This window comes from Girardinichthys multiradiatus, chromosome 20 (assembly GCF_021462225.1).
Source record: "Girardinichthys multiradiatus isolate DD_20200921_A chromosome 20, DD_fGirMul_XY1, whole genome shotgun sequence".
NCBI classification, from domain to species: domain Eukaryota; kingdom Metazoa; phylum Chordata; class Actinopteri; order Cyprinodontiformes; family Goodeidae; genus Girardinichthys; species Girardinichthys multiradiatus.
The window spans coordinates 4996237-5018080 of NC_061812.1; the positions used below are offsets into that span (position 1 = coordinate 4996237).

General features: G+C 43.1%; 1 protein-coding gene across 6 annotated transcripts in view; it reads left to right on the forward strand.

Annotated features, from left to right (window-relative positions):
• The first annotated feature begins 2018 nt into the window (after window positions 1–2018).
• Window positions 2019–21844, forward strand: part of tasora (transcription activation suppressor a) — a 29945-nt gene continuing 10119 nt past the window's right edge. For 3 of the 6 annotated variants that reach the window (XR_007035426.1, XM_047347662.1, XM_047347663.1), the window contains exons 1-21: window positions 2019–2490; window positions 7748–7893; window positions 8595–8687; window positions 8843–8915; window positions 9070–9161; window positions 9514–9645; window positions 9815–9945; window positions 10219–10250; window positions 10332–10437; window positions 11123–11226; window positions 11305–11408; window positions 12719–12791; window positions 14343–14417; window positions 15113–15306; window positions 15401–15649; window positions 15753–15936; window positions 17044–17172; window positions 17334–17476; window positions 18073–18250; window positions 18524–18991; window positions 20441–21771. Coding sequence is in view for 4 of the 6 variants with exons in the window: in XM_047347662.1 (XP_047203618.1) it covers window positions 2190–2490; window positions 7748–7893; window positions 8595–8687; window positions 8843–8915; window positions 9070–9161; window positions 9514–9645; window positions 9815–9945; window positions 10219–10250; window positions 10332–10437; window positions 11123–11226; window positions 11305–11408; window positions 12719–12791; window positions 14343–14417; window positions 15113–15306; window positions 15401–15649; window positions 15753–15936; window positions 17044–17172; window positions 17334–17476; window positions 18073–18250; window positions 18524–18991; window positions 20441–21771 (4338 nt within the window). In the remaining 2 variants the exon portion in view is untranslated. The remainder of the gene's footprint in view (window positions 2491–7747; window positions 7894–8594; window positions 8688–8842; window positions 8916–9069; window positions 9162–9513; window positions 9646–9814; window positions 9946–10218; window positions 10251–10331; window positions 10438–11122; window positions 11227–11304; window positions 11409–12718; window positions 12792–14342; window positions 14418–15112; window positions 15307–15400; window positions 15650–15752; window positions 15937–17043; window positions 17173–17333; window positions 17477–18072; window positions 18251–18523; window positions 18992–20440; window positions 21772–21844) is intronic. The other 3 variants (XR_007035427.1, XM_047347664.1, XM_047347665.1) reach the window with 2 other exon arrangements.

Consider the following 21844-nt stretch of genomic DNA (forward strand, 5'->3'; position numbering starts at 1 on the left):
ACAATAAAAGACCTGAAATATTTCAGTTAGTGTGCAATGAATCTAAAATATATGAATGTTAAATTTTCATCATGACATTATGGAAAATAATGAACTTTATCACAATGCTAATATTTTGAGAAGGACCTGTAGAAGAAGCCTGTTGTACATGTACTGTACATAAAGACTGTCTATAAGGTATATGTCCATATAAATGTTTGAAACATAGTATGTATATATGTTAATTCATGATTTGGAAATATTAATTACAATCCAAAAATGTATCCTAGTACTAAAGATTATAACTAATTAAAGACCTTTTAATCTAAGTTGCACATCCCATATGCACTGAAAATAAATCATCTTCATTCTGCTGTGTACAAATAAACGAGGCATTTAGCAACATACGTTCATCTTCATTTAACCAAAGAATGAATAAATTCTATTAAATAATAAGCCTGTCTAAATAATTTTGTACCTGTGTAAAATGGAAATTGTAAACGAGTGCAGTTAGGAGCTGTTGTCATTTTTTTACCACTGCTTTTAAATAAAAAGAAGCCAAAATTTTAAACTGACAGACCATTAAAAGGAACATTTTAATGAAACCTTGATCGTTTTCGTTGTCCCGAGCTCTTGGAATCCAGGTCTCCATCCAACGGGTCCGGACTTCCCTAAAACCTGAAAGATCTTACTAAGCAGGTTTAATGAAAGTTCTGTTTAAGCTGGTGTCGGGAAATAACTCGCCTAGCCTCTGACATCTTGCATACAAAAGTCTCACCCTTCTTCAACTGGAGGTCTGGGTGACCGAGTAGCCTATCACAGTCATCCACACCTTCGACAGTCACTTTTGTTCACGGCTGCTCACTGTTACTGCGCTGGCCTTCAAAAGATTCACTGTCAGCATGCAGCTGGCTCTCGTCACTCCTAGTCATCCTACAGTTATTTCCCTAATCTGCTCAGTTTTAAACTTTACACAGTATTACACATTTCATTCTTCAGCTTTCAGCATTTACTTTAAAACACAGTTACAAAACCATCATTTCATTCTTTTTATTCATGCTTCACAAATGATTAACGTTATATATTTTTCATATATAGCTGAAGGAGAATGTCAAACCTTAATGTTTTGTTTTTTTTAACTTTAATTATCAGTTCTTAACCATATTTCAATCATACATCTTTTAACTTGATAATCAAAGATTACTGATTTCATTTAATACATGTGAAATAATGTAAAATCATCATACATCATTTCTTTGGATACACTTGTTTATATTTCTGCAAAAGATAAGACATATAATATGTGGCAGATAATATGTGGCTCCACACAGGCCTCTCCAGTCTCTTAGTCCCAGAATATGAGAATATGCTTGTTTTCACTCTCTACTGCTTCAACTGTGTATTTTAATAATTATTGCATGGATTACACATAAGGATATTTATTGTAACTTGTATGGATTTAACTGTGAGCAGTTACTAAATGTTGCATGGATTACATGGAAAGATCTCACCTTATTTTGACATTGTGTGTGTAGGGAATAAGTTAAGACAGAAACAGAACTAGAAAAGCTGATCATTTAGGGTTAGATCTTCACTTTACATTAAAATCTAAGGAAAAATTGTGAGCCAACTTCACAGCAAGCTTAATTTAAAACGTTTTATTTAAGATGGCATTAAGATCATAATATGTTTAACAGATGACCTGTAATGCATGTTCTGCCTGTCTGCTGCTCAGCATGAATATCAGTTATTTGTCTTGTAACAGAAAATAATGGAAAAATAAATGATACGACGTCAGTTACTGTGGATGATAATTTCCACATTAAAATACAGAAGCAGAGACCATCATGCCTTGGACAAAAAGACATTCAGATTTAATTTGTTTTCCAACGAATCACTATAAATAAATGCTGAAAAGAAGCATTTTAAAATGATTTTGAATTTCTGATATAATCCGAACCGCCTTCTCAGATCAAATCAGTTGAATTTTGGGATTTTGTTTCTAAGGAAACGGATTAAATTGAAGTAGACTACTTTCACCAGCAGGTGGCAGTAAAGCAACTTTTAATGAACTAGGCCGGAGTTAAATCTGGGAAGAAGATCTATTCTCGCTGCCGGAAGCATGTCGCGGGTTGTGTGCGGGGCTGCCTTCCTCCGCTGCGGGCTGTGGAGGTAACAGCGGTGATCAAACGAACGAGCGGTTCTTGTTCATGAAATACGTCGGTCTGGGGACGGATCTCACCACAGACGGCTTTAACCGAAGAGAGGCATGTCCAGTAAGAAGGTTGTTGGCTGCCGCGGACTTTGGCGCTAACCTTAGCTTGCAAGACAGCGAGCTGCCCAGTGCAATCCCTGCCCGAGAATCCGACCCTGGCGCGGACTGCCTGAGCTCTGTGACCGCGGGGAGGATCATGGAGTGGAGGAAATCTGGACCACAATTGGTCCACCAGCGGCATATGCCGATGGAGCCGAAGAAGTTCCACATACCGAGGAAAACGAAAGAGAAAAAGGGTATGATGCTCCTCATAATTCAGTCAATTATAGCGGTTTTATTTGCAATTGTTGCGTTTACGTCTCAGACGCTGTTCTGCACCAACGTGAGAGTTCAATCTTCGGACAAGTATTCATCCATTCTCGGACAGCTGCATCTATCCTGCTAGCTTAGTTAGCTACAAGACACAACGTTATGGATTTTTATCATCATGTCTGTCATTAATATTGCGCTGCTCCGACCTGAAAAGATTATGGTGTGTTTTTAATTTTCATTTTCAGTGTTAAGATTCAGTTTTGTTAAACCAGCGGCTAATGGAGCACAGCGATGCTAACGGCTAGCAGTTACTCGTTCAGTTACGAGCTTGGAAACCTCTTACCGTTTGGTAATATTTACTTACTTAAGAGCTGCAGTTTGTTTTCTGGTTAAATGTAATCAGACATGCTTTAATGTTTGATCTTAAACTGTGTTTTCGCTGTATGTAGATGGTAGTGGTTATTAGCTAAAGGGAGGTAACCGCCTCTATGTTGACATTTATCCGTTAACAGCGTGAGTGAACGTTTCTGTCCGATTATGGGTGCAGTGGTCAAAATAGCATCAAAAGAACATCTCAAAATCCCAGGTTTTGTTGTTTCATCTGACTGTTCCACAGCTGCAGAGCTTAATGATAGATGATAAATAAAAATAAGCTACGTTTTATAATGGATTATGTTCAAATGAAAGGTTGTGAGAAACTATATTTATGGAGGGATGCTTGACTATTAATTGTTTAAAAATAAAACTCATACAAACAATGTAAAATGTCCAAAACCTCAGATCAGTTTTACTTCCATCAGCTTTAGGTCTTCTTTTAAAATGATCACGTATTCTTCTTTCTTCATGATTCAGTCCAGCGTGAGAGATTTCCAGTTCTAGATGCACTGAAGAACTCCCACAGCATAATACTCCCACCACCATGTTTTACTGTAGGAACCGCGTTCTTAGGGATGTAGGCCTCTTCCTTCTTTGTCCAAACATGGACAATATTGCCATGTCCAGCAAGCTCTAGTTTCATCTGACCAAAGGACATGCTTCCAAGCTGTACAGGTCCTTCTCAAAATATTAGCATATTGTGATAAAGTTCATTATTTTCCATAATGTCATGATGAAAATTTAACATTCATATATTTTAGATTCATTGCACACTAACTGAAATATTTCAGGTCTTTTATTGTCTTAATACGGATGATTTTGGCATACAGCTCATGAAAACCCAAAATTCCTATCTCACAAAATTAGCATATCATTAAAAGGGTCTCTAAACGAGCTATGAACCTAATCATCTGAATCAACAAGTTAACTCTAAACACCTGCAAAAGATTCCTGAGGCCTTTAAAACTCCCAGCCTGGTTCATCACTCAAAACCCCAATCATGGGTAAGACTGCCGACCTGACTGCTGTCCAGAAGGCCACTATTGACACCCTCAAGCAAGAGGGTAAGACACAGAAAGAAATTTCTGAACGAATAGGCTGTTCCCAGAGTGCTGTATCAAGGCACCTCAGTGGGAAGTCTGTGGGAAGGAAAAAGTGTGGCAGAAAACGCTGCACAACGACAAGAGGTGACCGGACCCTGAGGAAGATTGTGGAGAAGGGCTGATTCCAGACCTTGGGGGACCTGCGGAAGCAGTGGACTGAGTCTGGAGTAGAAACATCCAGAGCCACCGTGCACAGGCGTGTGCAGGAAATGGGCTACAGGTGCCGCATTCCCCAGACCTGGGCTACAGAGAAGCAGCACTGGACTGTTGCTCAGTGGTCCAAAGTACTTTTTTCGGATGAAAGCAAATTCTGCATGTCATTCGGAAATCAAGGTGCCAGAGTCTGGAGGAAGACTGGGGAGAAGGAAATGCCAAAATGCCAGACGTCCAGTGTCAAGTACCCACAGTCAGTGATGGTCTGGGGTGCCGTGTCAGCTGCTGGTGTTGGTCCACTGTGTTTTATCAAGGGCAGGGTCAATGCAGCTAGCTATCAGGAGATTTTGGAGCACTTCATGCTTCCATCTGCTGAAAAGCTTTATGGAGATGAAGATTTCATTTTTCAGCACGACCTGGCACCTGCTCACAGTGCCAAAACCACTGGTAAATGGTTTACTGACCATGGTATCACTGTGCTCAATTGGCCTGCCAACTCTCCTGACCTGAACCCCATAGAGAATCTGTGGGATATTGTGAAGAGAACGTTGAGAGACTCAAGACCCAACACTCTGGATGAGCTAAAGGCCGCTATCGAAGCATCCTGGGCCTCCATAAGACCTCAGCAGTGCCACAGGCTGATTGCCTCCATGCCACGCCGCATTGAAGCAGTCATTTCTGCCAAAGGATTCCCGACCAAGTATTGAGTGCATAACTGTACATGATTATTTGAAGGTTGACGTTTTTTGTATTAAAAACACTTTTCTTTTATTGGTCGGATGAAATATGCTAATTTTGTGAGATAGGAATTTTGGGTTTTCATGAGCTGTATGCCAAAATCATCCGTATTAAGACAATAAAAGACCTGAAATATTTCAGTTAGTGTGCAATGAATCTAAAATATATGAATGTTAAATTTTCATCATGACATTATGGAAAGTAATGAACTTTATCACAATATGCTAATATTTTGAGAAGGACCTGTATAATCATTCTCCTGGGTATCCTTAGCATACTTCAGTCTGACTTAAAGGTATCTGGGCTGCATCCTTGCAGTCGACCCCTGTGCAGAGCTCTAATTGCTGTCTTCTTTGAGACAATAACGTCTGACTTGGAAAAGTCAACCACTGCTGTTTTTGCAGTTTTTCTGGGGTCTTTAGACACTAGTTTTCCTCCCAGGATTGTTTTGCTTCCCACCTCTGCCAGGTGTCTTCTGAGCTTTGTGGCTCTCTTTGAATTTCTTGATGATACGTCAGCCTCCCGTTCTTCTGTAAATGCTGTGATAACCTTGTATGTTCTGCTGCTTTGTGTGATGTCTTGGTTTTGACCCGGTGGTTTCTTAGCCGACTGATGAGTTTTTTTTTTTCTGTGTGTAAACTGGTTCTCTGTTTGTGTTACTTTTTACAAGCTTTGAGATTAAAAAATGTACAAGCACATCGATGCACAGTGAGGGTTTGTGCAGTAGCTCAATAAAAAGGCTTGTTCTTTATGCAGCTTATAGTATTGGCAGCCTTGCCTTTTCTTTTTGTCCAGAAAATACAGCGCACGGACAGAACTAATGTTGATGTCGGGGACACAATAAACAAGCAGGGAAACATGGGCCGATCCAGAGAATGTCTTCTGGACTAGACCATGTAGACACTTTAAATCAGACAGCTAGAACTTGCACTTCGTGTTGTGTCATATTATGTGTTATGAAGCACCGCCTGAATTAAACCAAATATCCCAGCCTGTCGGCACCCACCTGGGTGATTTTAGCTGGAAATGCTAAAAAATTTAGTTTTTTTAAAATTCAGTACTGAGTAGTTGTGGTTGCCCACAGACATCACCTCTCTGAGGTGGTTGGTGTCCCGCTGCACACAAAGGGAGGCAGCTGCAGGTGGTTCAGGGTTCTCCTGAGAATATGGTGAGGATGGGTCATTTTTAACGGAAGATAGATCCAGGATGATGAAACACCATCCCGGACACAAAGTGGTCAGATTTTTACCTTCAGGTCGACGCTGTTCAGCCTCCACAGGGACATTTTTTCCCCCCAGGCTGTCTGATGAACATCTTCCATCCTGATCAGTCAGAAAGTCTGCCAGGAAACAAAAAAAAAAAGCGTATTTTCATTATAGACAACCTGCTTTTCTTGTTCTTCATTAAAAAGTTGGCGTACCTGCACATAATGTGCATATTGTTCCTTTTATTTTACTTCCTCTGAGTTGAAATATTTATGCTTGGCATCTGCACGCTGTGAGCGCATGAAACTCAAGTCCAGTTACTTGTTTGTGCTCACAATCTTGGCCAATAAAGCTGATTCTGAAATATTAAAAGACTCTTTTTTTTTAATACATGTGGGTCAAGCACCTGCAAAAACTACATATTAAGGATATTTTTAAATGATTAGTGGGGATATTTAGGTCTTATTCCACATTTACCGAAACCTTTAAGCTTTAAACGAGGTGTTTTTAACAGAATGAATCTCAGTTGATGTTTGGTCTGTTACTTTTTCAGTTAAAGTTTTGGTAGATGACCTTCCTGGTTTTCATGTGACCAGACATGCAGCGATCAGCTTAGTGGCTTATTTCTGATCTCTGGTTTCTGCAAAGCTCTGGCCTGCCAGTACCATGTCTGACCTATTCGGATTTCTCACTAAGAACCATAATTAACATCATCTTTCTGTCCTTCCTCCTTTGATTTTTCATTAAGTAATAAAATAATATTAGGAGCAGAGGAAACGTCGTGCAGTTTATTTACTATAATAAAACTAAGACGGACTTACGGTTAGCACTGTTAGCATTACTAACTGTAAACAGCAGTCTGTGTGTTTCCCCTTGTGAATGCACACCCTTACTTTTATTTTACTCTGAGATTTCCGAAACGCCGCCCACATTCCCAAATCCAGCAAAGCTCTAAAGGATGAAACCTTTGCTGGCAAACCTACAGCGTTCATGGTGTCGGCTGAACTCGGCTCTTTTGCCGGTTTCTGCTCCAAAGATGGATAAAATGTCAACTTTTTTTTTGGCAAAAGCGCAACTGCTGGAGTGAAACGACGAGCGCCCACTGGCTCTCTGTTGTAGCAGACTGAATGAACAGCTGACACACGTCCAGAGAAAAGACGGTTTCTTGAACAGCTTCCTGCATGTCTGTGCTTCCCCTGACTTCATTTTTAAAGCCCCTCCATTACTGAAAATAACTAACATAGCAACAACTTCCACAGTAAAGAGCGTTGTCATTAGGGGACCTGCTGGGACAGTACGTTCTTCGAGTTTCACTAGTCACCAGTCAAGCTGAAAGTGTCGAGTCCCCAGACAATTTCTGGGTGCATCTCTGGGTAGCACTAAGCTTTTCTTCATGAGAGTAATTCTGATGACTGGGATGATTCCTGACTTGGTTGTGAAAGACATTTTGACTCGGGCCTTTTTCACAGAGCAGCTGTATAGGATCGAGCTCTGCAACCGTCTCGTGGTGAATGAATGAATGAATGAATCTTCTTTTTCCTGTTGGATATCAATCTAATACCACAATATTTCAGTTGTCATTCTTAGTCACACACTTGGAAAATCTTTGAGTCCTCATTGCGATGAGTTCTTAGAAAGTAGTGACCCATCTGTTGGTTCCTTTTCAGCTCTGTTCCAGTTCGTCTCCACCGAGTCCCGGGAGTACGAGGACATGAAGACCATTCTGACGTCGGGCTACATTGACACCAACTCTGCAGGCTGTTTCAGTTACAGCAATCCTCGGCTTGTTCACAGTGAGCTGCTGGAGAAGGAAGTGAGGAATGACTTCACCGTTTCGTTTTATTTCACTAGAAGCATTCAGATAAACTCTCTCGTTTACTTTCATCAGCATAGAAAACAGAGTTTGGTTTGATAATTGTAATTATGATGTTAGTAATGTGTTTCACGTCATACTTTAGCCAAACCTAATTTAGACACCAGCCTTTTTCACAGAACCGTTCTGTCCTAAGCCTTTAAAGACCAGACCCTCTGCACCGCTGCTGGATGTCAGGCCACTGATGTCCTGCAGGCATGTTGCCTTGAAACTGCTGACGAAAGTACCCCAGGCTGAGGTCCAGTGATCCGTTCTGTTGAACAGTAGCAGGATGTGAATTTGCAGTGTGATTTCCACGGAGGTGACATTGTGTGTTTCTGTAAATCGGTCGGCCAGCGGGTCGCACAGATCGACTGCCATCACTACCGAACACCCTGGAGCCACAAAGCTGGCTAACCTAGATATCAATGGACAGATACTGGACCCGCTTGGCGAATCCAACAGCTTTTCCCATTGAGACACATAAAGGTTATTGGCTCAGCCACCTTGCTTTGATTTCCAGCCCCAGCGTCTCAGACATATCCAGAATGTAAAGTGTAAAACAAATATACTGTACAACCTGCCTAGCTCTACCACGAGTTAAAATTCAGAATAATTTGTACTGGTTTATCTGCTGAGAGAAATGATCGCTTGTGTTTCAGTTTGTGGAAAAAAGGAGAGAGATGAAAGCAGATGGAAGGACGGAGAAGGAGCTGGAGGAGAGTTACTGTTTCCTGTTGACTAATTCAGTGGAGGTAGGAATAATATGAAGATGAAACAGTTTCACTCTAGTCTGACTACTTCATTTGGGTTTCTTGTTACCAGGCTGTGATGGATGTAGAGCAAAGTTCTCCTTTGAGTTTAACATTTCTTCAGGTATAGGACTGATTGAAGTATTTGACTCTTGTAGCTGCCTGTTCTCTGTGAGAAGGGACTGACTGTTGGTCAGAGCAGAAACACGGTGCTGGGAAACCCAAGTAAAGGTAGGAGCTACCAGATGTTTCCTCACTGCTCAAAGAATGATTTTTTTTACTGTTTGCCCTGATAAAAGCAGCTTTAAAGACCTTATTTGACTTTGAGCAGGTAGTTCTAGGTTGTGTGATAACGGCTGGTGATCTCTGCCCACTCCTTGTTCAGGCGTGTATCTGTCGAGGTACTCGGATCTGCTGCAGACAAACCCCCTCAGCCCTGGGACAACAGGGGAGCTCATCATCTTCAAGGTGATAAAGGTAAGCCAGCTTCCAGGTGATCATCATCTTCATCAGAGCCTCTGTCGGCCCGACCTTTCAAAGAAGGAACCACGAGTCGGATACATGCAGACGGCGCCGAAACGAGGAGGGTGACCTTATTTTCAGCAAGGCCCGTCTGCACAGATGACTCCTCCTTTCATGTTCTTCTGGATCGGTTTTTATTGTCGTCCCTCACAGATGAAATCAAGAGAAGCCTTTATTAAGCATTTGTGTCCATGATGGTTCAGTGTGTTCATATTTCTGGTTTAAATCATTTTTTTAGTAACAGTTGCTGGTAGACGTGGTTATTTTTCTGTTTTCACTGTTAAATAGTGTCTGCTTTGGATTTCAGGGGAAAGTGAAGAGCATCTACGACAACATGAAGATCCTCCAAGACCCCACACCTCGCTTCGACAGCCACACCGCCAAGAACGCCAGCAAGGTCACCTCGCTAAGCTGCTACCGCGCCTTCGAGCTCACACAGGTGACTTCCATGCGTTTAGCAAAGATCCTGCAGGCGCACCTTCCAGCACATCCTGATATTTAACCAGTGACATCATTGCCCTGCCAGCCGTCTTGTTGGTCAGTGTCTACAGACATGTAGAGAGGATCTAAATAACGAGTCTAACTGTGGTTTTCACTTTCAACCTCAGCAATACTTCTATGAGTATTTGTTTGATGAGCTGCGGGAGCGGCCTCGGCAGGTGTGTCCGTACGCCGTCGTCTCCTTCCACATGAAAGGAAAAGACACGCCCCTCTCCATCAAACCTCCGCCTCCCATCAGGTACCGAGATGAAGTGACCCGATTCCCCTTCAGGACCTGTAATCATAGATTTAGTCTTTCTGATTTCTGACTGAATATAGAATTTGAACTGCTTTCATTAGAAAGTGTTGCAGTGAAATAAAACTGTGGTGTGTTCACTGACTGGAAAAAGATTTAAAAGCCAGATTTAGGATGTTTCATAATTGTCAACAAGTTTGACCCAAATCTAGGTCATTTTAGATGTTTCTTTTAATCCCAGACTGACGTGACATCTTGTGTTGGTCTGTTTGACAGATTCAATAGTCAGTCCTCAGAGAGTAGTCAAGGTAAGCCCAAGTCACCTGTTTCTGCCCTTTCATGTCAGTTAAACATTACCTTCAAGAGCTTTCTGTTGTCCTTCCTTTCAGAGTGCGCTCAGTTCACCGTGTGGACCGGAGATTTAGTGAAAAACAAGCGGGTTCTGTTCCAAATCTCCCTTCGGTCCAGCTCCACTCCCACTCTGCCCCACAGGCTGTGAGTTGCACACAGAACATCTTCTACCCCTGACCTGATCTTCTCTGATCCTCACCTGCTTAAGCTTTGTTGTTCTGACTCTGCTCGCCGTAGGACTGGGGTCTGCAACTCCAGTTCTGGGGAGGCGCCGTCCTGCAAGTTCTGGATGCATCCCTGCTCCAACACATCTGAATCGAAAGGCTGAATGACCTCCTCAGCATGTCAGCAGGTTTTGCAAAGACCTGCTTGTTAATCATTCATTTCATTCAGGTGTGTTAAAGCAGTGATGCATCTAGAACCTGCAGGACAATCGCTCCCCAGGACTGGCGTTGCTGACCCCTGCTTGAGGATTGGTTTGTCTTGGACTCAGGAAATTATTTAGCAGGTTCTGACCCCTGAGGTCGATGTAACTTTGCTCACTCTGAAAAGCTTCGATTCGCCGCAGCTTCACCTGAAATTCACACCAGAACCTCAACAACTCTCATCCCCTTGAGAACCTCTTTTCCCCTCTGCTTTTAAACCAGAGGCTGATCTTTTTATGTGTTTTTATAATTCTGGTTTAAATGTTCTTGATTCCTTGTTCAGTTTGTTTTGCTCATCCTTTTGGACGTGCAGCAGTCGTTGTATAAATGTGCTCATAGTGCCGATTTCAGCCGCTCACTCCCTGGTTTAATTTGCTGTGTGTTCCACCATGTTCCTTCTTCAGGCCAGAGAAGTTGGACATTGGCTCTGTAATGATGTTCGATGAAGTCACCAAACTGGTTCCCTCTGGCCTGTTCTCCTTTGACCTCTACAGCAGCAGTAAAGAAGGTTAGCACACAGCTGCTGACATTTGAACTCTTTATTTGTATTCGTTTATAGGGAGGAAATAAATGTGTGTGTCTGTAGTTGTGACAGAGGGACATTACTGCAGTCTGCTGGAGGTGGTTGACCGAAGTCGGTTCACAACTAACGTAACAACACTGCTGCGGGAGCTGGAGACCAAAAGACTGGTAATTTCTTCTAACTTTTACACAGTAGAGGTTCATCCCAAAAAAATTAGAATATTGTAAAAAAAAAATTCGATACTTTTGTCCCTCATTTCAGGAAGAGAAACTCGTATATTATATAGATTCATTTCACATAGAGATAAATATTTCAGGCCTTTATTTCTTGTGATTTTGAGGATTATGGCTCACAGATAGACACCCAAAATCCAGTGTCTCACAAAAATGTTTCATAACACCAATTTGAGATAAAGTATTTTTAATGTATAAATGTCATGAGTTATGGCCTACACAGCTGACCGGACAGGTGTCCAGAAGACAGACATGGACACCCTCCACAAGGAGGGGAAAAGGTCGTTGCTAAGAAGCTGAATGTTCACAGAGCGCTGTATCCAAGCATAGTCATAGAAAGTTGAGTGGAAGAAAAACATGCACCAGCTACTGGGATAACTGCAGGCTAGAGAGGACTGTCAGGCAAAATCCATTCAAGAGTTACGGGCAAACTTCACATGGAGTGGACTGAGACTGGAGTGGTGCATCAAGAACCACTACGCACAGCCGGTTCTTACACATGGGTCACAAATGTAGCATTCCTCATGTCAAGCCACTCCAGAACCAGAAGAAGAGTGGACAGACACAGAATTCATGTTGCTTGAAGTCCACAGCCAGTGATGATTTGAGGGTGCCATGTCATCTGCTGGTTCTGGTCCACTGGGTTTTCTGAAGTTCACTGTCAACACAGACATCTACCAGGACATTTTACAGCACTTCATGCTTCCTTCTTCTGACAAGTTTTATAGAGGCTGATTTCATTTTTCAGCAGGACTTGGTACCGGCCCACACTGCCAAAGGTACCAAAAGCTGGTCCATTGACCATGGTGGTGCTGTTCTTGATTGGCCAGCAAACGGGCCTGACCAGAACCCCATAAAGAGTCTATGGAGGATTGTTAAGAGGAAGGTGAGAGACACCAGAACCAACAATGAAGATGACCTGAAGGCTGCTATCAAAGCAACCTGGGCTTCCAGAACACCTCAGCAGAACCACCAAAATTACAAGAAATAAAGGCTTGACATATTTCACTCAATGTGTGATAAATCTGAATAATATCTGAGTTTCTCTTTCTGAAATGGACAGAAACTACTGCTGTATGTTTTTAATGTTCTTCTGGATCAGTTTCCACGACTGTGCAGAACTTTAACATTATAAACAAATTTATCTGATCAGATGGATAAAAATAGAAATGGGAATAAAATCTGTGAAATGTTTCTGCTGAAAAAAGTTGTTTATTATTAACTTAAAATACGTTTTTCTTCAGGTTCTGGTGAACCCGCTCACAGATAAAGGTTTCCTCTTCCTGCTGTCCAGTGTTCAGATGGCCACACCAGCGGGTAAGAGTCTGACCCTTCAGAATAAAAGCTTGCTGAAATTCATTGAAGGTTTGGAGGTGTTTTTCTCAACTCAACTTTAGGGCTAAATAGGGAATATTTTTAGAGATGTGTGGATGGTTGGTTTATGTTGGGCTGTTCCTTTACTTCCTTTCATGTGAGAATGAAAGTGAAGCAAAATTAAATTAAGTAGATAAAAACATCATCAAGATATGTTTGGATTATTTTTTAGCATTTCTAAAGAAGTAGATGTTTTATTTATTTATTATTATAATTTCTTTAGCTGGGATGTTTTTTTTTTGTCCTGTCCTCCAGCCAATCAGGCTTTGTTGCCGGTTTATTTCTTGATTTTACTATGTATATATATATATATATATATGTATATTTAATTGTTACAATGTTAAGATTACTTTTGCTGAAAAAGATTTGTTTAAAAATGTTTTTACTTGGCCACCAAAGGTACTCAATAACAGATCAATAACTCAAACAAGCGCAATAATCAATAAAAGTCCAACAAGCACACAGATGTCCGGCTCAGATAGAGTTCAAAAGAAAAATGTTTTAAGCAGCATCTCCTCTGGTTTCTAGTGTCGACCTGAGGATCTCTAGGAGCAGGCGGGTCCCAGCTGGTTTATAAGCAGGTCAGAGAGGTCGTGTTGACCTTTGCTGCTTGTTGCTTCCTGTAAAATGTCTATATAATGATTTTATGTTACTTATGTTTAAGTATAAAGCTGAGGATTTCTACCATGAACAGTGTTGCTGTTGTTCGATTTGAACAAGCAGTTTGCCCCAGAAGTCCCGTAATGAGTCCATCTGAGTGTAATTTCATCTCCGTATAAATGCAGCTGTTCTGTTTCTGGCCTCAGACGTTATTTAGAGAACGAGTATCATGAAGACCAAGGACAACAGCAGACCGGTCAGGGAGGAAGTTCTGGTTCAGTTTAAAGCAGGGTTAAGTTCTACAACGTCTCAAGCTCTGAACATCTCCCAGAGCTCTGTTCCATCCATCATCATGGAGAGAGGACACACCAGCTGCAGACCTACCAAGACATGGACAATCCACTTAAACTGACAGGAGAGCATTAATCAGAGAAGCAGCCAAGAGGCCAGTGGTAACTCTGGAGGAGCTGCAGAGACCTACACATCAGGTGGGAGAATCTGCCAACAGGATGCACACCGGCCTTTATGGAAGAGTGGCAAGAAGAAAGCCACATCTGTCACATCTGCTCAGATGAGACCAAAATTAGGCTCTTTGTCACTGTGTGTCTGGGGGCGGGGCTTAACACTGCATTTCATCTGAATACACCATCGCCATGATGAAGCATGGTGGTGGCAGCCATGCTGTGGGGATGATTTTCTTCAGCAGAGACAGGGAAGGTGGGCGGAGCTAAATGGGTTTATTTTGGTCTTTTTCACAAAATTGTAACGCCCCAAACTGGAAAAATTCACCACGTCTGAATACTTTTGTGTAGCGCCGGATTAGTTTCTGCATGAAACGAACTGCACTGCTTCACATGGTTGACTGACCTAAGAATAATGTGTTTGTGCTTTCAGAAAGACGAGATGCCTGGAAGAGGAGCTTCCAGGCCTTGTTTGTTTTCCCAGAGTCCAGAGATGTGTCTAAATTCAGTAAGTAAAGGAAAGAATGGCGGGGGAGATTTTATCGCAGCCCTACCAGCGCGTTTCTTTCTATTGTGACTGAAATCTGTTGTTTTCTGTGAGTTTTATTGATTGGTGTAGATTGTCAGTCATCCAGGACATGATGATTCTTAAGCAGAAGACAACTGGACTTCTTCTGTTGCTTTTCTAAGGTGTTCAAACTTAAGAAGCCTCTTGGGTGAGAGGTGAAACAATAGAAGAAGTCCAGTGTCCTTCTGTTACGATTAGATATTCTTTATTATTGCCCCTGCCTGTTATAAAATCTGTTTTTTAGGAGCTTTATATAAATATTTATTTATAAATCAAATCACTACTTATTCCCTGATTGTTTTTTTGAGCATTAGTATCAGTTAAAGATGGATGAGTGTCCCTCAGCTGGACCTATTGAAACAAACAGAGCTTCATGTTTCAGGTGGTGACCACGCCTTCAATGCATCTCCTTCCTGTTTGTTTAAAGAGCATTAGCTGTGCAGCCGTGAACCAGATTGTCATCTAAGTTCCTGTCCAGTTTTTATTCTCCAAGTAAAACACTTGATTTCATTTTCTTTCTGGCTTCACAACTTTCTGCTCTCTGATGGAAGACCCGACCCATCAGTAATCTGTGGGAACCTTGTGGAGGACACAAAATCAATGTCTTCATTTGTAACTTTTCTCCTTCTCTGCAGCATTACGGTGTTCCTCCTCCTCCTCCTCCCAGGAGTGTTTGGTGTCCCCCGTCTCGGTGATGCCGCGGCTCCCAGAGTTTTTACCAGCTTTGCACCACTCTCTGGTAAAAGCCAGAGGCAACCCACCTTCTAACCTTTCTGCTGGTGTGGAGCTGCAGACGCAGGAATATCTGAGTGGCTTGAATGACGGCAGTGTATGCTCCATCATCTCCTAAAACTCACCCATTTATTTTCAGACGTGTTTCTGCAATATGATCTGCTGTACGTGGTTCTGTTACGTGTCTGCAGGTTCGCCAGTACCCCATGACCGAGTATGACTCGGTTCTAGATGAGGAGACAAAACCTTGCCCCCCTTATCATCGGGTGAACACGGATGGCTACCTGCGCTCCTACCTGTCCAACCCCACCGTCTACCTGCTGTCGGTGGCCCGGGCCAGACAGGCGATGGAGGCGCACTGTGGTCCCGAGCCGCCGCAGGAGAAAGCATCCAGGAACGATGGAGGTCCGAGGGAGGCAGCAGGACAGAGTGTTCAGAAGGTGAAACCTGAAATAACGATCAGTAGTGAAAAAAAAAAGCAGAGATTACAGCGAATGCTTGATTTTCTCTTGGATTGATTGCTTCTGTCTAATCATCGAACAGATGCAGCAGCTGTTAGAACAGATTTTGGCTTGTAAGAAAAACGCAGAGACTGAGGCGAGGAGGGAAGAGGGAGATGGTTTGAAGGCACCGGAGAGGAAGAGAAAGATGGAGCAGAAGACAGCAGAGAGAGCGCTGAAATACTTCAAAGCATCCCTGGAAACAGGAAGGCCTGACAGGATTCCAGGTGAGCCGACACCGAATCATCCGGGTTCAGGTTTTTGATGTCAGAAACAATCCACAGAAGGTCATTTCTCCAAACCCTGAGGTTGGTTGGTCTGATTATTTTCTGCTGGTTCATAGAACAAATGCAGAGAAATTATTTTAAAATCCATTAAATGAAGAATAAACTGAAAGGTGCGGAGAATCTTTTTCTACCATGACTTTAGCATAAATGGACGAACGTATTTCGGTTGTGGCAGATGGCCGCTCACACTGAGCCTGGTTCTGGTTCTGCTGGAGGTTTCTTCCTGTTAAAAGGGAGTTTTTCCTCTCCACTGTCGCTACATGCATGCTCAGTATGAGGGATTGCTGCAAAGTCAACGCCAGTGACTGTCCACTGTCTCTACATGCTCATCCAGGAGGAGTGAATGCTGCAAGTCACTAACTGGATGCAATCTGCTGGGTTTCCTTAGATAGAAAAACCTTTTATCCAATTTGAATAAAACTGAATCCGACTGAACTGTTCAATGGTTACGATTAATTGGAATGTATGAACCTGACTGTTGTGAAGTTCCTTGAGACGACATGTGTTGTAAATTAAAGCTATATAAATAAACTGAATTGAATTGAATTATTTCTTTACCAAAACAAGAAGAAACGACATCAGCAGCAGATGATCCATAAAGTGTGCATAAATATTTGCAGGAAATAATCAAACCTCGGAATAATGTACAGTTTCTAAAACAACATTGTGAAGAAGACTTCATTCCTCATCAGTGGTTCCAAACCTTTAACAGATTTTCCACTTTTAGAATATTTCCCTTAAACTTTTCGTTTCTAAACATACATTTTCCTCCTAGTTCATACTTTCTATAGTACTAAACAACTTCTCAAGCTGTAGAACCTAGTCAGTTATAGTACAAAAAGTTTAGGGCCGAGTACCTAATCTCGAGGTTAAGATCTTTACCTTTTGGAATAAAAAGGAAATTGTGCCTCGTGCCTAAATTTAGAAGCAAGAATCCTAAAAGAAAAACAAATAGTGGACGAACTCCTCTCATTTTATTACTTTTGTACTTTTTCTTTGTTTTTACAGCTATTTTATCTTCCTCTGATGTTTTCTGTCTGCTTCTAGTTGGAGGAAACAAAACCCCGGCTTCTCATTTCTCTTTTTCATCTATAATTACCTCATTGGGTGTGAAGGATGTTGATCTGAGGGAAGACGGATCCGAAGTATCTGTGAAATTTCTCAGACAGCTAAAAGGTGACAGAACCTTTTCTTACTTCTGTTCTTTGTTCACTTTTTTCCAGCACCGTCCTGTCTCAGAGCGTCTGTACTAATACGCTAAGAAATACATCGAGGCTCTGGTATCAGCAGTGATGTTGACAGCATCTTAATGCTTTTTCTCTGCTGCCCAACTGCAGGCCTCGTTCATGCTGCTAATCAGAACCCTACTGAGGCACCGGAGGAAGGACAGAAGGAGTCCAGTCCGTTTGGTCGGCTGGCGGTGAAGCTTGGCCTGCCAGCTAACTGTGACATTGACCTGAGGAAGCAGGAGGAGCTGGAGGTAACAAGATCCTTTATGGTTTCAGAAAGGAGAGGTTCAGGCTGCCTGGAGCAGAATCTGAGGTCACGATAATTACTTCGCATTGAGTCGGATAAATGTCTGAGAAGACAAAATTAAATGCTAAACTTAATTGCTGCCGAGTATAAGAACTGTTATAGGAGTATGAATATGTTAGGAAAAAGAGCGTCGATCAGAGTTTTATCGGCTGATACCAGTTTTTGGTTTTTCTTTCAGCTCTGACGGCCAGTTCTGATTTTCATTCCCAAGACTGTAACACAAAAACCAGTCTGAGTAAAGTTTAGTTTAACAATTAAACTGAACGGACGTTGACCATGAACTAAAAAACGTGCTACAGGTTCCCTGATGCATGTAGCAGTTTTGACTCCAACAGAAAACAAAGGAATTGCATTTCTGTCCTCATTCATGTGAGGCTGCTTGTTGCTGCACAATGTCGACCATGAGGCTCGAAACACAAAACTGATTTATTATTTTTAGACTTGAATTCTCCTTCTGAGCCGAGCAGTTTCCACAGCCTGCAGATTTCTCCCAACAATGTGTCATTGAAACGTGTGAAATGTGTGTTTGTGTGTCTGTAGGAGCAGACGGCGGGCAGCGTCAGCAGTTTGGAGGGATTCAGTCCCAGTTCGCACGGCGGGGAGTCGACTCACCATGGAGGACGAGGAGGAGGAGGAAGGCTGGGGAAGAAAGTAGCAGCTAATGAAGAGCAGGAGGAGGAAGAGTGGGAGATCCCATGGGTCCTAATTCCCATAACAGGTTTGTCTGCTCAGTGAACCATCTGCACATCTGATCTGCTGGAGACGAACATCTTGGCCTCAGTTGATCAGGGATTTCTTCTGATTCAAAACTAATTAGTAATTTCACCTGTTTAAACAACTTCTGTATCCACCTGTGTGTGTATATATAGGTAGATATAGTGATGAGTGGATTTTCTTCAGGTGTTTGGGTAGAGTCATGAAGGAGGACAGATGTAAGCAGACTGCAGGAGAAATCTGATCTGGATACAACTGGTTTCTGTTTTGCCCGCAGGTCTTTGTTCAGAGAGGTACTCACAGCGGGACAGGAACATCCCACAGGACCCTCGTTTCCAGCACCTCGACTCGGCAACAGGCCTCACCTTAGCAACCAAATCGCCCAGGAGGAGCCCCGCCTCGTCTCCCGAGCGAAGCCCCCCTCCATCCTACCCATCCCCTGAGACCACCCCCTCTCCTTCCCCCGATCAGTGCTCATCACCCATCCCCAGCCCGCCAAACTCGCCCTCTCAGTGCCCATCTCCTGAGCCCAGTCTGCCACCGTCGCCGTCTCAGTGCCCGTCCCCGGAGCCCAGCCCACCTTCGTCTCCTTTTCACTGCCCTTCACCACAACCCAGTCCCCCCCCTTCTGCTGCCCAGTCCCCGACACCTGAGACCGAGCCGCTGCTGTCCTCCCAGTGCTGGTCTGTGGGTAATGAACTCAAGCCAGTTAACGAGCAGCAGCGTGCCCCAAAGGAGTTTCCAGGTAACTTCATGTGAACTGAGATTGCCTCAGCTGCTAACCAGTCTGATGATGTTGGACTTTAATCCCCTCTGCAGTTTGACTTTTGTGTTTAAAGTCAGAACCGAATCCTTCTGTTTTTACTCAGTCTCTCAGAACGCAAACGGGTGTTTGTTCGAAGGGTGACCGGGGGGGGGTGGGGCATATGCGGCCCCTCGACTGCAGTTCAGGAATGATAGAATTTTATTTTTTTTAGAGCACAATTATTACCAACAAATATAAATCTTCTTACAATGAAGAGAATTAGATGCAGCACAAAGTCTTCATCTATTAATAACCATGTTTTTGCCTTTCTCTATCATTTCCTAGTAAACAGGCCCACATCTGTCCAGTGACTTTTACTCAAAAGCAAACTTTGGCCCAAGTTTATTAAACTTGGCAAAACACATTTGTAGGATCAAATCCCCCCCAAAAAAAGCAAGCTGCAGGCTTTTCTTTTAATAAGGCAAACGTGCAAGACGCTCACCCATCCCTTTCCTACAAAGAATCGGACTATTTGATTCATTTAATCAAAATATTGCATGTTTAGTTCAATGTTGAGCCGGTAGAAAAATACTCATAATACATCCTTTGGGTTTTTAGATTTTCAGTACTTTTACCTTGAAGATTTTAGCCCAAGTGACCAAAACATCTGGTTTACCTGAATTTCACCTGTCGCCCAGCTTGGAGCAGGATGCGAAAGTATTCACACTGCTTAAACATTTCCACATCTTTTTATATTTTTATTTCCATGTAAATTATTAGGATTTTATGTGACAGACCAGCACAAATCATGGCAAAATTGTGACGTTGAGGGAAATTAAAACTTCTTTCCAAAACACGTCAAGCTCAGTCAGATTGGAGGAAAACATCTCTTTATGTCAGTTTTGGCAAAGATTCTCAATTGGAGTTAGGTCTAGGCTTTAACTAGGCCATTCTAACGGATAAATAAATCCTGGTTTTCCACCGCATGTAAGCCACGATGTTGACCTTTGGTCTCCTCTGAGCAGAGCTCCTTCCCCTCCCCATGTTGGCTGTGTCTCCCTCAAGGCTTGTGGCATACTGCAAGCAGAATTTCTGATGTCTTCTTCCTACTTGAAGGCCAAATTTGTTGGAGTGTATGACTACCAGTTGTCCTGTGTATAGATTCTCCCACCTGAACTGTGGATCTCTGTAGCTCCTCCAGGGCCTCTCTGCTGTGGTCCTTGGTCTTCATGATGTTTGTTCTCTGATGTTTTTAGCAAACCTCTGAGGTCAGAAACGTGACATTAAGGGACCTCTGAAGGCAGTAGGTTGCACTGAATTTAATTTAGGGGTATCAGAGAAAATGATGCCTAATTTTAAAGCCCGCCACACTTTTCAGATTTTTATTTGATATTTTTGAAGTCCATGAATCATATATGATAATATGAATATATTATCTGTTCCCTTCAGGAGTGTTGAGCGAAAGGGAAACGGAGCTTCAGAGGAAGGAAATCAAGACAGAGGAGCCATCAGTTCATGCAGAGATGGATCCGTTCACTGTTCCACCTCCTGCTCTGAGGTTCAAATCTTCTCCATCCCACTCCGAACAAGTCGAGGAGACGGGGGGAGAAACAGAGAAGATGGTGGAAGCAAAGGTTGAGCGTGCAGCAGAGGAAGAAGAAATACAGCCAGAGGAGAAAGAGCAGAACCAACTGGAGGAGGCAACTGAGAACTGTGAGCAACACGAGGAGAAGGAGGTTAAAGTAGAGATTGTTGGTGAGCAGAATCAAAAGAGGGAACTGAATGAACCGAATGGTGGCTCTTTGTTGTCCTCCGCCATCTCTGCAGGCACTGCCTGTCCTAACAGAGACCTTGACAGTGTTGTGGACAAACATCTGGAAGAGTTTACCTCTGATATACAGCTCCTCCTGCAGGATGAAGGTGTTAACTACAGCTTGAGTCAGCTCTCACACTCTCCTCTAACTACAAACACTCCTCAGGATATGCTCCCATACACATCGCTGCTTCCGTTTTCACAGTACGTGTCCTTTTACAACCCCTGCCCTTCAGCCAGCGACTACGTGACATCACTGCACGATGGCATCTCCGGCTTGCTGGCAGAGTTTGAGGAACGCTGGTCGAGGGCAAACCCTGGCGGCAGCGGGACCCCTGTTGATGCCACGTTGGCCACCACAGTCAGTGATTTTGTGGCCAGCGTCAGAGCAGGTAAGACTTCAACAGGTAGAACCGATGAGGCCTTCGATGACTGTATTGAACAGATGTCTGCTGACTTGGAACCATCACTCCCAGGTCCAGCATGCTCCAGAGCAGAGGCAGTCTGGGAACCAGACTCTGCAAACTGGAGGAACCCCCCAGTTCCTCGTCTCTCTTTATCGGACCCACCTTCTGCCTCTGGTTCCGTCTGGGGTTGCTTGAATCAAGACGTCATGCAACCTCAGGACATTGCCGCAGTAAGGACTGTGCTGTTCCCAGCTGCTGAAGAAGGTAAGGAGAGTCTGACAGGCGCAGACTGCACCGTAACTCTCCCCGGACTGAGCTCTGGTTCTGAAACGGAACAGTTCCACTCCTTTAAGCCCGTCCCCAGTCCGAACTTTCCATCCGCCCTGGAGCCCTGTGCAGCGCCCGTCCCATCAACTACGCACATCAACTCTGTGATTGACCAGCTGGAGCCAAACGTGTTGAACAACCTGGCGGAGATCATTAAAGACATCAAGAGAAAGTCTCCGCAGTTCTATCTCCACTGCACAGAACCGGGAGACCAGGTCTACGAGGAAGTCAAGGTAAGGCGGCACGCAGCAGAATTTTACTGGGATTAGGAACAGTAGTGATCCACACATGCATGATAAATAACCC